The sequence below is a fragment of the Ochlerotatus camptorhynchus genome, unplaced genomic scaffold (assembly GCF_037179485.1).
Source record: "Ochlerotatus camptorhynchus isolate MF236.1 unplaced genomic scaffold, CSIRO-AGI_Acam_v1.1 ptg000406l, whole genome shotgun sequence".
Classification (NCBI taxonomy): Eukaryota; Metazoa; Arthropoda; class Insecta; order Diptera; family Culicidae; genus Ochlerotatus; species Ochlerotatus camptorhynchus.
In genome coordinates, this window is record NW_027040892.1 from 562,874 (window position 1) to 580,932 (window position 18,059).

At 39.2% G+C, this 18,059-nt stretch overlaps 2 protein-coding genes across 2 annotated transcripts in view; both read right to left on the reverse strand.

Moving 5' to 3' along the window:
* Positions 1 to 13,559: 13,559 nt before the first annotated feature.
* The window catches only part of Naus (Nausicaa), a 364,485-nt gene continuing 359,985 nt past the window's right edge, over positions 13,560 to 18,059 (reverse strand). Inside the window, exon 9 of the mRNA XM_065233643.1 lies at positions 13,560 to 13,632. The gene's annotated coding sequence lies outside the window, so the exon portion shown is untranslated. The remainder of the gene's footprint in view (positions 13,633 to 18,059) is intronic.
* Syngr (synaptogyrin) overlaps positions 14,728 to 18,059 on the reverse strand; it is a 28,889-nt gene continuing 25,557 nt past the window's right edge. Inside the window, exon 4 of the mRNA XM_065233667.1 lies at positions 14,728 to 18,017. Within this exon, the coding sequence (XP_065089739.1) occupies positions 17,992 to 18,017 (26 nt within the window). The 3' untranslated portion in view covers positions 14,728 to 17,991. The remainder of the gene's footprint in view (positions 18,018 to 18,059) is intronic.

An 18,059-nucleotide genomic window follows, 5' to 3' on the forward strand; every position in this document is an offset into this window, starting at 1 on the left:
TTTCTGATAACTTTTGTTTTTTTTAGACCACGGAGGTCCACTGACTCACAAGCTCGCTGATCCCATATACAACTGTATACACGGAGCCCTTGGTGCTCAACGGAGAACGATCTGAAAACCAAGGACTTTTTGAATCAATGTTGAAACGTTTCCAACGGTAGCAAACCGGGATAATTAGTTTCGATCTGAATCCGGGAAATTGTTGTCCACTTCTAGATTAACGCGTTTGGCAGGAAGCTAAGAGATGTGGCTTTCCGGGAGCTAACCGTACGGGGCGGATGGTTTGGAATGTCTAATTCAGCTGCGATCAGCCTAAATGACTTCAGTTATCGTCACACGGTCAAGATCCTAATGGATGAAATTTTCACCTATAGCACAACGATCCAATTCAAATAAATGAGCAACGAGTGGTAGATGACTATCAACTAGACTAATTCCTTTAACATGGTGTACGGATCACGGTTAGTGATACAATAAAACCAAGGCGTGAACTGCTTGAAAGTGCAAGCAGAATGCGTGACATCGTTAAATTAGTTTCCAAAATAGGAGCCATCATCACTTTACATGTGCCTTAAAGGTATATAAAAAAGGAGTAGATATTCAGCGGTGATACACTGATACCCTAACATCTCCCTCCTTATGCATTGGGCTATTATCCACAATTTTAATCATAAACTGCCAACCAAGCATTCGACATTATTATTGGGCAAGGGCCATTTGTAGAAAATGACTCAAAGATCATTTGTCTAAAACATTGGATGTTTTAATCCACATTTTGTTATTTTTTTGTTTTTAATACTTATGCGGTGTACGCGAAGCACATCCGTGTTGCAAGCTCGCTGATTTCGTATACGCTTTTAGGTTGGTTCAGCTTCATAAGGAGAATAGTAGGTTGTTACCGTTGAGACATAATATCCCTTTTTTGTCAATCAAAAAGTAGTTAAATTGTAAAACTTTTATTGTTGCTAAGTATTATTGTATTATTGTAATTCATGAATAAAATCCTAGCTAGGATTAAATTAATTGCATGCACAAGTAACAAATTCAAATTGATAACCTAAGAACACAATTTGTTACACTACACTACACGAAAACCTATACCCTTGGGAAAAGCTGCTGCATAGCTAAATGCACTACTACAGAGGAGACCAAAGGACTACGATGTAAAATTGTATATCAGAAAGGGAGAGGCTACTGGTGGTCCGATTAGTGATGGAATGTTCTTTTCCACGAGTGACTACAATCTAAATTTATATTACTAAATTGGAGAAAGTCGAACCAGGTAGGCCTAATTACCCATAAAACGATTATGGACCCCAGAACCAAAACCAGTAGTGCTCTATGGTAATACCTGCCCCCTTTGATATTTCTCTCACCCAACCAGGACCCATTGTATTCCGGTTGAAGCCGTTGCGTTACCAGTTACCTAAGGCAGCTGACCTGGAATAAAAGTCCCGTGCGAGGTGCGTAACCAAACCCCAACGTCGACCAGCCAAACGTCCATTGTGACCGCAGGTTCCCACGTGACCTTTGTCCGCAGAGGTTAGACCAGGGGTACCGACGCCATCGTATCCAGCCAGCAGATCAACGAACGCAGCCAATCAAGTGCTCCACATGACCAACCACCGATCGCGAATCTACGACGTCCCACCACGCTCTTCAGCAGCAGCAGCTGCCAGCCGACCCATCGTACCCACAAACACATATACCATTGCTGTAAGTCAAAATATAAATGTGTTTACCTGTAGTTTGCGTTGTGTAGTTTTTTATCTGGTGACTGGACTCTTGTTAACCAGATTCCCTTGATAAAAGCCGGCCCTGAGCGCAAAAGGGCCTCAAGCTCGAGATGCCGTGAGTAATCAAAAGAGGCCTTGAGAGGCCACCTTCAATGGTCTCCGTGGCTAGACCAGAGATCGAGGGCATTGTAGGAGGGTCCGTCTGACCCCCTAGTAACAAGGTACCTAAAACACATGACGTGGTAGAACAAAAGTAAATTCTAGAATTTAACTCAGGAGACCATAAGAATGGCATATATGATTGAATATTCAGTGTAAATGAACACCTCTCATCACTTGTAATCAAGGTTGCAAGCGTGCATGTATTCCACTTTTCCTTTCCCCAAAACAGAGCTACACACATTTATTTGTTTGCAGAGTGTCGGTAATTAATTATGTGATTTGAGTAGTAGCTATACTGAAGATCCGAGAGATGTCGCCCCTTCAGTGGTAGGAAAATCATTTTTGCAGTATGGAGAATTTCAGAAAATCCACGATTTGTGACTAAATATGCTTTCACAGAAGGAAACAAATAAACGAGTGTTTACCTTATCCCCATAGTAATGTGCTCGTGCAATTTTAGACGATAACGAATAAAAACTGAAAATTTTCATGCATTTCCAAATGGTTTCCTACCATTCCCATACATTCGAAAGTGACTGGCCCTCTGGATGTGGATGATGTCAAAAACAACAAAACATGATAAATTTCGTCACCGCCAAACAGCTCAGCAATAAGATACTGAGATCTCAGATGGAGGTGGCGTGACATAGTTTTCTCCGTAAAAACCCATATTAATCCACCGGGCAGGTGTATAGAACCTTTGTTATCCAGGACAAGCTTATTTGATATTATCAAGAAAATTGAATGTTGCTCTTATTTTTGTTTTTGTTTGTCTCACAGGACATTATCGTTTTTGATATCATGCTGAAAAAAATTAAACCTTAAGTTTTGTTTTTATTTGTATCGGTTTCTGTTCCTTCCTGGGTCTTTTAAACCTGACCAGTGTGGCCCTGGACAGTTCAAATGACTACCATGGACAAAAGACCTATTCTAAACCCAATCGAGATTTCTAGATAACCTTTTCAATAAGTCCTATCTGCATTGATCGATTCTCTTCATCGACTTTCTCTTTTGTTAATCACTCAGCTGCAAAACCTTTCCCTGTTGTGTTTGACATTTTGAATGCTAGTTACGTACTTCATTTATCAAACCACGGTATACATAAACACCATACATACATACATACACTATAGAGTACACTGATTTATCAAATTATGTGGTTATCAAATGAGAAAGTCAATAAAAATCGATCAAAGCAGATACGATATTTTTCAAAGGATCGAGATTTTCAGTGAAGGAATCATTCATGCTCCTATATAGATTAGTGACGTTCAATGCACGCACACTAGCGGGAGCAACTCCGTGTAAAATTGTTCATTATTTTCCTCTGGCTAACCTAAAAAATGTATGAAAGTAGATCAGTCAAAATGAGTTTGACAACGATTTGTTATGTATTTTCCTCGGATATTCACTAACACGCTCTCACAAATCGTACCAATTCAACCGGTCGTGAAAATCTCTATATTTCTGGCAGGCAGGAAAAAAATTCGGAATTTTGAAATCATTAGATGTTATAATGATAGTTTATACCTGTTAGATACAAGAAGAGGTTGAAAGGCAAGTGTTTGACACAAAAAAAACCTGTCAAATTCGCTTTCAGATAGTCACAATCAGCGATTTTAAGACTCACGAGCGCTCACTCTAAGTTATTGTGACACTATGAAAGCGAAATTGACAGGTTTCATGTGTTAAACACATACTTTGCAACCTCTTCTTTTAACTTACAAGTACAAAATATCATAAAAACATCTAACAATTTTATAATTCTGAGAAACATTTTTATAGCAAGTGAGTGGAAGCAACCCTTATTTCTGGATGTCTACGTTTTGTTCATGATTGTACCAGTTCCGATAGCGATTGTACGAATGAGGATGATGTATGTACCCAGGTCGGTAAATGCTGGGTAATGCGCAACACAGATCCCATTGAAATCACTAGCCTCTTCCCAGCACCTCCTATCCCTACCTCCCCGTGGTACCGGCCGGGAACTGTGAGCAACTTTAGGGAAGATCGGATAACCAACGAACTTTTGGTCATAGGCTGCCAGGGAAAGGGGGGGGGGGGGGGTTGCTTCGGCAAGCTCCAGGAGGAGCGGCTCACAACAGCGTCTGTTCCTCATGTTAGGGGCGGATGATCTACGTCAGAGTGCCAGTGAAGGACTCTAAGCACAACTGTGCACCCTGGTCCTCCGGAAAGTTAGAGGGTTGGTGTCAGGCCTTGCGAACCAGCCGTAAAAAGCATTGCAACGGAAAATCAGCAACAGAGGAATACGAACCGAGACCAACGGCAACGACCCCAGCGATGAAATAGGACTAGCGATTGGAAACTCGGCACGTGGAACTGTCGATCCCTCAAATAGGGAGAGCGGCAGTCGCAAAGCGAGTATTGTGGCGTAGTATTGTTGATTATGTCTTATCTTAAATGTGATGTTGTACAAATAAATGTCTAAGAGAAGAGGTGACAATACGGGGGCGAAAATGAACCACTTTTCTGTCAAACGTGAACCAGCTCCTGATTGGCCGATTTCATGTGCGTAAGATAGAAATAGAGATAGATAAAGATAGAGATAGATATATAAATAAAAGAGGAAGAAGCCAATTGTCACCTCTTCCTCTTAGGGCAAAAGCAGTGCGAAGTACACGCTATTTCTAAACAACCAAAAATTGGGTAGAATCCACTCATATTCCCCAAAAGAAGGGCTACTTAAAATTGGAAGATCAGGAATGCACAACATCGACCTGAATCCTAATATTTATTTGTTACCAAATCGCTAGTAGTAGCAGCAGCCGGCGCCGGTGGTGTAGTAGTAAACGTGACTGCTTTTTCACTACAATGGGTCTGGGTTCAATCCCAGCCGAGGTCGGTGGGATTTTTCTGAGGCATAAAAATCTCTGCTCACGTCTTCCTTCGGAAGGGAAGTAAAGCCGTTGATCCCGGCTCATGTGCGTTGAATGGGTGCTATATCCTACGCAGGTGTGGAAGCTGCCTTTTTTGCACATTCGATTGCCGTCAATGGATGGCAATCGATGTCCGTCGGTGATTGGCACTAGATTGGGGAACAGAGACCGACGTTAAATAAAAGAAAAAAAGAAGAAATCGCTAGTTCTGAAAAAATGAGTAGATGCTACTCAAATTTGGGTTGATTAGAAATAACGTATGCATGAAGGTGGAAAAATCTGGGGGGAAGGTGACTGCCAAATAGGAACAATCGTCGCCTACCTCGCATAACTGGTTCCAAACGCAACAAAGCCGTAAGCAGGTTTGTTTATGTTTGCAACCAAATTCACATATGGAAAATCAATGAGCGTAAACAGGTGAGGCCCAGTATATTTATCGTCTCTTTCGTTTTCTGACTGATTTGGATGACGGAGTTTGACGTCACACTCCTTCAACCGTTTATACAGCGGGAGAACGAAAGAGATGTGAAATTCACTGATCCTTACATATTTACATCTCATTGATGGATTTTCAGTAGGCCGATTTGGCAGCACATCCCGTCCCTGAGAAAAATTCGCTTAAGCAAATTCAAAGGGACAAAATCCAACTGGTATACATTGGAAAGTTTGAAAAATCTTGAAGTAGACACAGTACAAGCATAGAGGTAACTCTAAGACCAGAAGGTCCCGAAGAAACGAGCTCAACTTTTTGGCGAAGCTCTGGTACTATCTTCAGTCCCACGGTAATCAATTCACCCCTCGAAACATAGGAAAATCCACTAACCCCTCATTTTATCTGTAAAACTTTCATAGCGAATCAAAACAAACATAGTGAAGTACTGGAATTTATACTAGAATGGGGTACGTTAGTCGATTTGCTTGGGACCAATAGGCTAGCCAAGTAGTGAGCCAATTTAAAATCGTTACTTTCGTATTGATTGTTGGTACGCGAATGATTTCTTATTCAAATGATAACGCTCAAACTGAAATGCAGCCTTCCCCTGAATTAATAAAAAATCAACCATATTGATCGGATAAGCCATTTCGAAGAAAGCTTGCCTACACTGAACATCCACAATACATCGAATGATTATTGCATTTCTCGAGCCCATTAAGAGGAAACTAATGATCAGTCTATTTGCTTATTCTTCTCTTTCTTCGTATTCTCCTTCTTCTTCTTGTATTACTAAATCATCACTTTCTAAATGTATTGGTAAAATTCATTTTCAGCATGCGTAGCCGTGCCAAATCATCCATGCTTCACAAATACCAAATGGTATGGTAAGGAAAATTTTACCATCTCTTTTATCCCTTCACTTATCATCACAACAGAAAATGTGACGTCACACTATGTAGTGCATAAGAATGGCGTAGACAAAACATCACATTGCCAGACCGCGATGTATGACATTTTGTTTTCACCCTTGAGCGGGAAAGCGAATGTCAAGTTACATGCATGTGAAATGTTTCGAAGAACACAAGTAAGTAAACACAGTAAAAGTGTTTTATGGGGTGTTTACACTAGCGTCAATAGCCAGCTGCTAGCAAAAAAGCTCATCAGCATAATGTAAACAGGGCATCAGCGTCTACCAGCATGAGATTTCAGGAGCAACTTAAATTCGTGCTAGTTGGCTTGCAAATCCGCACAGATGTAAACACCCCATTAACCAGCAAATTATCGCTGTAAAATCTAGAAATAGGGGAAATGGATGTAATGTAGGCCTAAGTGCCCCTAATTTGGGCCCATACATAAATTCAGCCAGACTAAATGTTCAATAGCGACCAAAAATATCCATTAGTACCTTCCAAATGACGTGTTCATCTAGATAAAATTGATAAATATCAGATTTTTAGCCATGGGCCCAATCTTAGATCAATAGGCCACCATTAGAGCCATTTCCCCTACTTGCTTTAAATTTCCGGATGACTACACACCACATTTTGGAATCGAGTTCCAGCAAAACAAATTGCTGAATAGCTTCCTGCAAAACTATGTCTTGCTGCATGTTCAGTAATTTGAGATATTTTGTTGGATACTCAATAACTTGTATGAAACGTCAAAATCATCACCGTTCACTCTTCTGCGTATTCTGTTTTGCAATTGAAGAGAACAATCATGAATTACAGCAAAATATAAGTAGAATATTCGCAAATGTATAGTTAACACAATATTTACTATGGATTACACCGATTCTCTGTATATCTGTAGGTGCAAGGATTGCAGGATTTAACATCAAATGAATTTAAAAACCGTAGATAGATCCAACGAAATTATAAATACTTTAAAATAAATCAACGCCTAAACGTGAACAATGAATGTGATTGATATATGGAATGTCCATGCGTGTAATAAAAAACTATGTAACTGAAATTATTGATATGAGTGAGGGGGATGGGGTATTTTATATCCCTAACCCCCGCCAACTACACATATGAGATAGAGCAATCGTTTTTGAATAATTCATCTTAACATACCAAATCGGTAAGATAAGAAACTCCGATATTATTTCAGTTTGGAATCTGACTTCCATTGGTACACCGGCAGTGTTGGCAGAAAAAGGGATTTTTTGTGTTTTAATTCTAACCATAAATATTTTAATAGCTATAACATTTTTTTATATATATTCTAGCATCGTACTTCCTTTGGAAAAGTTGTTAGACATTTCCTGGACTATATTTGTACATACTTAGTTGCACGGTTTATGCAAAATTGTGGTCTCTAGGAATAAAAATGCAAAAAAGTTGGTTGCGGAAAGCCGAGTTACAACCAATCGCCTCAAATTTTGCCCAGTTGTTTGGGACTCCAAATGGAACCAAAAAAGGGTTGTTCTCGATTGGTGCGGTAAAGTTTGCGTTTTTCCATATAACGATGACCCACTCTAATGTGTATACTAATGATGATGAGTGAAGAATATTTCAAAATAGAATAATACAAACTGAGTGACGGTGTCTTGAGCCTTAACAACATGCTTTCGAACTTAGGATGATGGCCTTATGGTTAAATTCGTCATCAGCTGATGAGCATCCATGTGACTGTCATCCAAATGAGGACGAGAATAAGAGATGAGATTTATTTGAAAATTGGCTGTAAAACATATAGCGCTCAGAGAACAACAATTTAAGGATAGGATAGCTTTAGACTATATATATAATCCGTTGCAGCTATCATTCGAAAATGCGATTTCGGTGTTTCGAATTGAATGGTCTGAGGTTTCATTCGAACAGAGCATGATGTTTTGGTACAGTGTAGATGGTACGCGTCCACAAACGCACACCATATGTTGTCTTGCCGAGCCGATTTCTCATATTCAATTTGATTATATGATGTCACTGTCGTAATCAAACTGTCAAGTTAAAGTGGATAAAGATCTATTGATTGGGAGATAGTTTGCATGGCAGGCTAATCGTCGCAGAGAAAACATGTTTTGAATACAATTTTAAAACCTTAGTTATACGAAAGGGTAACATAGATAATAAAAGCTGAATTCGTTTGAAGGGGTATTTTGACTTACGATATCGATAATCATCCTTCCACGGAAAAATAAAGATTTTTATGAGTTCTATTGGAGTCAAGGACTTCTCTGCTGCGCAAAAACACGACGATCGGTTACATTTTTCCTAAAGTACTTTTATTATTAACATAATTTATTTGGTTTTGGTTTCTCTCTGTCTTATTTGCATTATACTTTTGTTTTGTCTGATTTAACCTCACGGTTTTGTCAATTGTGTCAATTTCCCATAAACACGGAATCGTCAAATTCATAAATTCGAAATTAACTAGAACAGAAATATATGTTAAGCTTTTTAATTTACCAGATTGTTTGTTGTGGCTTACTTTTGGAATTTTTCGTATTATATTTTCTACTAATTCAACGATTCTTAGGTAGTACTGCTCCAACCATCGCCGAGCGTCGGCGTAGCTGATGTTGAAATTCATATTTTTTTTTTTACTTTTTCTCGGATTCAACTAAACCGATCAACAACGTTGGGTTTTGTTTGTCACTCTATAAATATACCTATGGCTGTTTATATTCCAATGTGGGTTGGGTATCAATGGGATTAATGTGAGTGTTTAGTTCTGTTTTGCTCCAAAATCACATTTATAGTATCGCCTAGAGGGGGGTTTAGAGTTTTTGGTGAAGTTACATTTTTACTGGTTAATTTCGCTTGGATTTGCAAATCAAGCCGCGTTTCGGTGAGTTTTTAACTGATTATCTAACGATTGTGAAACGATTCTCGAAGGTAACGAAGATGAATACTGTTATTCTTTTATTTGGGTTTCAATGTTGTCAATTCAGAAAACGAAAGCAGCGTTGCCACTGACAGTCACCTGAATTGACAACAACGATTATTGCAAAGGTCTTAACTAAAAATTCTACAGCTCCGTTCGGTTGATTCCGGCTTTTAACGAACCAGTTACGGAAACAAAGTAAGATCAGGTCACTATTTACAACATCTAGTTTTCCATTAGCACGGGAATACTAAAATAACACTTGTTTATAATACGTGTCCTAGATTTACTTAGCCACAATGCTTTTCTGTTTTCGAGAATTCTGATCAGTTGTCAAATATGTGTATTTGTATAGAATTTAACAAAGTCAGCTTCAACCAGTGCGACGGAACTGAACCGAACCTTACTAGAATTAATATAAATACAGTTCATTTATTTATTTAAGTTCAATTTTGCCTCCGTCTCTTTATCTTAGTTGGTTTCTCTTGTCTGAATCGATATTTGCCTCTGATTTCGCGCGTTCTATAAATAATGGTATGTGGTGTATATCATTTACTTTCCACCTTTCAGTAGACTTAGCATACTTTATTTGCCGTTGATAGTTTTAGTTTTGTGTGGCATTTAGAAACATGTTTCGCGGGAAAAAAAAAGGAAGTTGGGATACAATATCGCTTGGTAATAATATGATTGCGAAATCAGCTACTCGAACAGTAACATGATTTTGATTGGTGAGATCTAAGTACATGCAGTTTGACTGTTAGGCGTCAGTTTTGGGTTTAAAGAAATTTTATGTATTTCGTCATAAGATGTCCACTTCTTCCCGTTTGGTGTATCTGTACTTAAAGCCAGTATTTCGGAACGTTTTGAGTGTTTATTTAGTAACTGTTTCGGCTGGTTTTTCTAGTAGTGAATTGAGTTATTAACGAATATTAATCGATTTGATTGAATAACTGAACAAAACATATACTTTGATGTGGTTGTTTCAAACTGTCAAAATGTTTTTTTTTATTTTGTTTTCCGTCGATTTTGTTTTCCGTACTGAGTACCAATGCTACCGACGCCAGGAAAGCAGCTCCCACACCTGGACCCTACCTATCGACCCATCAACTCATGAACCGGGGACCAACGGCGTGGTGTAACTTTGTGTAATGTGCATAAACATGAATGCATTATGGTTATGCTATCTGAGGTCCACAGGAAACATACACAGCAAAACATTCTGAATGTTACTAGTGATTTATGCGTGTAAACTTGTATTTCATTTCACGCAAACCAGCAACGTGCAAGAAATGTTGTTTCAAAGATGGACGGTTGCATTCAATATTTGCAACATTCCATGAAATGTCTCAGAACTTAACACGATTTATAATGTAAACTTGAATGATATGCGGCGCTCCATTTATGTGCATTATTTTGGACAGAAATTACACTTACACTCAATAGCCGGGGATTTTTTTTCCTCTATTCGGGACCTAACACTACTGCGACCAGTAATTTGATCTATTGTAGTGTAGTATATCCTGTGTCCTTAGTTCAGTGCATGTCGTATTACTCCATCACTATTGAGAAATGATGAAGTATTCGATTTTTCACAGTTGTCATTCTTGCATTTATCGCAAGGATCCGACTCTAATTGAAAGGTCACGCTATTTATACCCTTCGGAGTGTTGGAACACCCTTCAAAGGCGCGCCCCTTTTTCAGTTAAAATTGGATTCCTTAACAAAACAATTAAGGTATGACACCGATAATGACCATGCATCAGAACCCTAGTCTTAACGACTTCAAACTAGGGAACAACGAATAGTAGATTAGAAATCAAATAAATGACATAGACTAACTAACTCATTTTTTCCTTGTTTCAAGATCATTCTCGGTGGACAAAGCCGAGTCTTGTCACTATCAACAAGACATAAAAAGTAACAAGGACTAAGACTTTGGTAACCGAAAAATCCTGTTCCCCTAGTTTGAATTAGTTAGGACTAGAAATCCGTGGTAGATCTAACATCCCGTAACGTACCACGAAAAGGTGATCTACCCACGTTACGGGGCAATATCCGGGGATAGACACAAGTGGTACATTTTTCAAGAAGTCAATCCAGGTTCTTGGCTTCGCCTATGACATCAATGTTATGCCTCGTAACTTTGAGACAGTGGTAGAAACGTATATCAGATTGAAGGCTGCAGCAAACAAGATTAAATTTGTCATTAATGCCTCGATGACAAAATACATTAGAGAAAGAGGTGCGAAGACAATGTTAGCCTTCCGCTACGAATTCAGATTAATGGCGATGAAATCGTGGTGGTCAACGAGTTCGCGTTATCGGGCTCACTGGGGACTGTCGATAAAGACAGCAACAGAGAAATTTAAAGACGCATTATGGCAGCGAATCATGATGACTTTGGCCTCCGAAGAACGCTCTGGTCGAATAAAACTCACCTCACCACGAAGTTGACTAGCTCCAAAGCGCTAATTATACCGCTATTCCACTATGGGCACGAGACGAACTATGGTGTTTTTGAACGGAAGGTGTTGCGTACCATCGTGGAGTAGGTGAATGAACCGCATACTGCAAAACTGTTGCAAAAACACCACATAATCCACATCGCCTGCGCCGGTGGAGTACTGGTAAGCGTGACTGCTTTCTCACCCCAATATGGCTGGGTTCAATCCCAGCCAAGGTCGGTGGGATTTTTAGGAGGCATAAAAATCTCTAGTCACGCCTTCCTTCGGATGGGAAGTAAAGTCGTTGGTCCCGGCCCATGTGTGTTAAATGGGTGCTATATCCTACGCAGGTGTGGAAGCTCTGTCTTCCTGCACATTCGATTGCCGTCAATGGATGGCAATCGATGCCCGTCGGTGATTGGCAATGGAAAGAAGAAGAAGAAGATCGTCCACATCGTAAAAAAATAGGTGACTACGGTGGGAGGCATGTCGTAAGAATGTCGGACAACAGCCCGGTGAAAATGGTTTTCGATAACCACCCCATTGGAACAAGACGAAGAAGTGTGCGCGTGTAAGGTGAATCGATCGAGTGGAATGAAAACAACTTCTGTATGAGTCATCTAAATCTCAATTGAGTTGCTCAAAAAATCTCACAGCGAATCAACTTTCGAAAAATCTTCTTTCATTTCTCGCATCTGCTTGCATCGCGCATAATCTTTTTGCCGGAAAACTTCAAAATCGTCATCAATCTTCTTTCTATCTACTCAGCATGCGTGCAGCTAGCCACAGCAAAACACAATCTTAAGTAACATCAACTGGGAAATTCCCAGAACTAACTAGGGAAAATTTAAAAAAATACTTTTGAAAGAAGTTCCGGGAGTTATCTGGGAACTTTCAAGACGATGTTCTGGAGAAGCGGACTCTCGAGGAAGTTAATAGTACTTTTAGGAGAAGTTCATAAAACTCCTGAAATTCTTAAGAACTACCTCTAGAAGTCCTGTGAACAGCTCTACAAGTCATGAGAACCTCCTCTAGGAATATTATTGACTTTCTCTAGGAGTCTACTCTACTTGACTTACGCCTGAAGTTCAGAGGTCTTCCACTACAAGTCCTGGTAACTTCTTCTCTAAGGCCTGCCCTACAAACATTGAAAGCTGATTAAGAGCTTATTCAGGCAAAAATATGCGTGCTCAGCTCAAAAATAGTTTATTCAGCTTTTCTTCTTCTTCTTCGCACTTCAAGCTTATTGCTTATCGCATATTAGCTTATTGCGTGCTCTCAACTTAGTGTTCTAGATGCACTTCCACAGTTATTAATTGAGAGCTTTCGATGCCTGTACCATTTTTGCAATAGTATAATTGTGTGGCAAGGACAATCATAACTCTATGCCCAGAGAAGTCGAGATATTTTCCTACCCAAAAAATTCCCATACCGGGCCGGGAATCGAACCCAGCCACCTCCAGTATGGTCTTGCTTTGTAGTGGTGCCTTAACCGACTGAGCTAAGGGAGGCCCCCAGCTTTTAATCAGCTCAAATTGATTGTTGGATGTGGCCTTCCATCAGCAGCTTTAAAGACATTCCCTAGAAGTACTGCAAACTTCTTTTAAAAGTCCTGTACAGTGTTGGCAAAATCAGAAATCAATTGATATTTTTCCGCTCTCATGCGCTCGCAATATCACGCGTGATATTGGACCAAAATATCATGCTTGATATTGATTTTACAAGCTCCTTTGATATTGCGAGACTATTCAAAACGTTCAAAAATCAAGCTGAGAGTTGACTCGACACAAAAATGATTCCATTGCACATCGGTTTTTTTAAAAAGAGAAAACATAGTTTGCTATCTCTTTTTAATGTTCACCGATGGCAGACGCGAAGCGACTGCTGCAAGCCATTATGGAAGTTTCGGTTGCATTCGGGTGTAATGCAAAAATCATTAAACTCAATCTCACCGCAGTTTGGTGAGATTTGCAGTTGGTGAGTTTTGTTAGCTTGATATTCCGAGCTGCGGTATCACAGCTTGCAAAATCAACCGCAGTTATTTGCTTGTTTATTTTTGTCTACGAAAATCAAGCGTGATCTTGGGCGTTGATGAGATTTGATTTTTTGATATTTTCCCAACACTGGTCCTGTATACTTTCCACAGAAGTGCTTTGAACGATCCTCAAAAGTCCTGAACGCCCTCCAAATTTCCTGTGGACTTCTCCCAGCAGTCCTGTGATCAACAACCCCTAGAGTTTCTATGAACTTCAACTAAGAAAGAAGTCTAGAGAGGCTATATGGTGCCCCAGAAAGTATAAGCGCACCTTCAACACACCGCCATTTCTGTCCTGATGACGTTTAGCAGCTGTTCATCGATATGTGGGTTGTTGTCTACTTTTTGCCAAGCAAGTGTGTGTTCCGAAGGTGAAGTTTATTTTATTCGAAATAATCAAAATGTGAGACATTTGAAAAGCGCAAATAGATCGTGCACACTTGGATCACTATTCCAAAACCTGTCACTTAGGAAGTAGGCAAATATGGAGGAAGTAAATATCGGAATGGTCGGAACTGCCATCCGGATGTTCGGTGATGGAGGTTATCCTCCAGGGCACATCACTGTTTGAAGTACTTTGGAATTTCTGATGAAGTCATGTGGGCTTATCCCAAAAGTTCTGTGGACTTCTGTAAGCAGTCCTATCCCGCATAGAAATGAACCATAAGAATTTTCTAGCAGGTTCATGTGATATGGTTGCACCATATCTGATATCGTTCTTGTATGGTACTCTTTTATATGGGATGGGCATCCCACAGAAACACTATGGACCCCTAGTGACTATTTCTAGAATTCTTATGAAGTTCGCCTAAAATTCTAACGGACCTCTCCCCGTCCACTCCCAGAAGTTTCTTTTAGCTTCACCAAAGTTCCCGTGGAAGTTTATTCAGATTTAAACTCTAAATTTCTTCCGAAACCATTCAGGCTTCTGCTGGAATTGACTTCCAGTTACCCAGGATTCTTTTCACTACTGGAAATTTTTTAGAAATTCTCCTAGAATTTTCTTCCGATTTCCCTCTGAAGTCTCCCCTGCTTCTTCTAGAAGTGTCTTCCAACTTCCACTGAAAAGGTTTTGTCGTTCTTCAGAAGCTTACAACTTCGACATCTTCTTGAATTATTTTCCGATGCCGCCCGAATAATTTATATCAAACTTCTATTGCCTCAAAGTATATGCCTTTTGTTAAAAAACACCATGTTTAATTTCGCAGCTCGACTCCACTCATACTTGTAAACAAGTAGTTGTAAACAAATAGCTATAAGCAAATAGCATCGTGAAGTCATTGAAAACGTCGATTGTCACAAAGCCCGCTTGGTAAGTCTGGGAAGAGCTGTAGCGAAACGGGATGGACTCTGAAGAAACGGTATAGTAGCCAAGGTAGAACGTAGTTATGAACCAGATGGCCAGTGATTGAGTTCTGATCATCATGACATAACTGCTGCCATCATACTACAATAATGAAGCTTTCATGGAACAGCCACCATGTTTCACTAAATCTAGAAAGCGCCAACTGGTGTGTGGCTTAAACAAGGGAGTTCATGGTTTCAAGCAATCCAGCATGGTCCGAAACAGCTCGAAGATTTATTGAAGCCATTTGAACTGATCCAGGTTCTTGCATTACCGTATGCGTGATAATGCTTGCACCATTGTACAAATAAGGTTCCCGTTTCACCTGTGCATACAATGCCTTGGTTTTCTTTGCATGCATACCGTAGTAGGCTGTGCATAAAAGAAAATGATTTACTTAATTTGACAGTTGCACCATGACGAAGTGGCAGCGTATTCGTGATTTTTCCCACGTGCAAATGTCGCAAAAAGACATTTCAATCCCCGTGGAAGTGTCTCGGTGGACCGTTAAAAGGGTTTTAGACCGAGAAAAGAAAGGACACCTATCCGCAAAGGTGGACACAGGTCGTCAATATCCTGCGCAGGAGTGGAAGCTGTCTTCCTGCACATTCGATTGCCGTCAATGGATGGCAATCGATGTCCGTTGGTGTTTGACACTAGATTGCGAAACAGACACCGACGGATGAAGGAGAAATTCAAGGTGGCAGAATTTGGTTTAAAGCGGTGCATGTTAATATGGGCGTTCATAACATTCGGAGATGAATTCAGTTCAGAGTAAAATTCCATGGAGTGAAATTTCATAATGATTGCAAGCAAAATTCCCGCCACGTAGCGTGGGTAGATCAACTTTTTGTGGTATGTTACGGGATGTAAGATCTACCACCGTTTCTTAGTCCTGGCTATTTCAAACTAGGGAAACAGGATTTTTCGGTAACCAAAGGAACACATCTTAGCCCTTGTTACTTTTTATGCCTTGTTGATAGTGACAAGACTCGGCTTTGTCCACCAAGGATGATCTTGAAACAAGGGAAAATGAGTTAGTTAGTCTTCATCTAGTTCCATAGTTTGAGGTGGTTAAGACTAAAGAGACTGAATTTATAAAGAGACGACATGTCAAAATTGGAACAATCGATTATCTTATCAATCCGAATACTGCATCATTTCTCAATAGTGATGAAGTAATACGAAATGCACTTTACTAGGGACACGGATATACTACAGATCAAATAACTGATCACAGTGGTGTTATGTCCTGACTACAGGGAAAAAAAGCAGAACTTGACAATGCAAAAAAGTGTCTGCCTTGAATCTGGCAGTTACAGAGAAGCGCAGAGTGTTAGTGTACTGACGGTCAAATCCTGAGGAACGTCGGACCAGCAAAAGTAAAATTAGTAATACTGAGCACAATTCCGAGGGAATTCAGAATAGAGCTTCAAGCGAGCTCTGATATGAACTGCAAGGGAATCAAATGCTGGGAGTAGTTCCAATGGGATATTGAGGAACGAATTGAAAAAAATCAGTGCCAAATTTCAAAAGAATTCTAAGGAAAAATCTGAGTAGAGTTCCGACAAAATTCTGAGCTACTTTTAAAACAAAATGAGTTCTGAGGATAGTTCCAAGCGAATTCTAAAAATTGTGCTAAGGAAATTCTAAGCAGATTTTCTGAGTAGAGTTTCTAGAAAATTCTTAGCAGAAATTGAGTTCTCAGTATAGTTCCCAGGGAATTCTAAAAATTGATCTTTAGAAATCCTAAAAGCCTATCAACGAAAATTGCAAGACAAATCCGAGAGATTTTCTATGGATCAGAAGCAAATTTCTATAATCATGCTTAAGAATTTAAAACTCCTAAAACCACAGCTTGAACCACCAAATTGCAGCCTAAAAAATCTAATGAAAAGTTAAACAAATCAACTTGAACCTTTCAAAAACACACACAAAAAAAACCATTCCAATTTTCGTTTCGTTTTTTTTTTCTGTTCCCAGCACTCATTCAACAACTTCTTCGCGATGTTGCCTCTTCAACTACTACAATCACCAACGACAAATTTCAGATTCGATCAGATCTTAATGTTTGTTTAAATTTACTTGTTCATATTTTCCGAAACACCAAACAGATCTTTTCGCCTTGCCTGGATACTCTGCTTCGATAGTTTTTATTTTAGTTTTTTTTTTTTTTGCCTACACATGATTTCTAAACCGTCAAAAGCATCTTCCAATATTTCTCTTCTTTCCGTTAAATATAGTTTGATCCAACATTGATGAGCTTTTTCAACCACTTGTTCACACCGTATCCGATGTGACGTCACGCTTATCATTTCCACTTGTCTTATTTCCTTGGTTAATTTTTTTTGTTTCGGTTTATTTGTCTCAACGCGTGACTCGATTTCTTATCAACTAGGCTTGTTCTTCTGTATTATTATTATCATGATAAATAATATACCAAGTACTTATATGGTAAGATATTCTTTTTCTCTTGTTTTTTTTTTTCTTATAGGATTACTTTTTGTTTTGTCATAAACTAACAATATTTTCTTCTTTTTTTGCTTCCTTTTGTTTAAATCTGGATATTTGTTTTGGTTTGTCCTTTCGATTTTTACGAGTTTCTCTTTTTTTGGTTTTGCTATTACTTCATTGTTCCGGTTATGTTTGTATGTGTATGTGTTTGAGTGTATGTTGCCTTGTTTCTGTTGTTTTGCTGTTTCATGTTTCGTACGTTGAATGCTTGCCTATGCATGTGTGTGTGTAATATATATAACAATGTACGCTCTTAATAGGATCTGGGAGAAATATTAACTGTTGTCGTGTCTCTCGATTTGTTATTTTGTTTTGTTTTTCATTGCTGTTGCTGCGGCTGCTGTTGTCTAAATAATGTGATGACAATTTTCCAAATTACACTAGAAATCTTAAATTGGATCTATTCTGTCGGTGTGAGTGTTTGTATTTGCGTGTGTATGTCTGCTAATTCTGCTGCTGAGCACACTTTCATATGTTGCTTAGTAGCCGAGCTGAAAAGGATACTCCAGAGCCTACTTTGCACTGCTATCCACTTCTTCAAACTCCGTTGTCATCCAACGGAACCAAGGGTGCGATGTTTTTAGAAGTTTAATAAGCAGGAGTATTGAAGTCACCTAAAATAAAGAAATTTTAAAATTTGAAATCACATCATATTC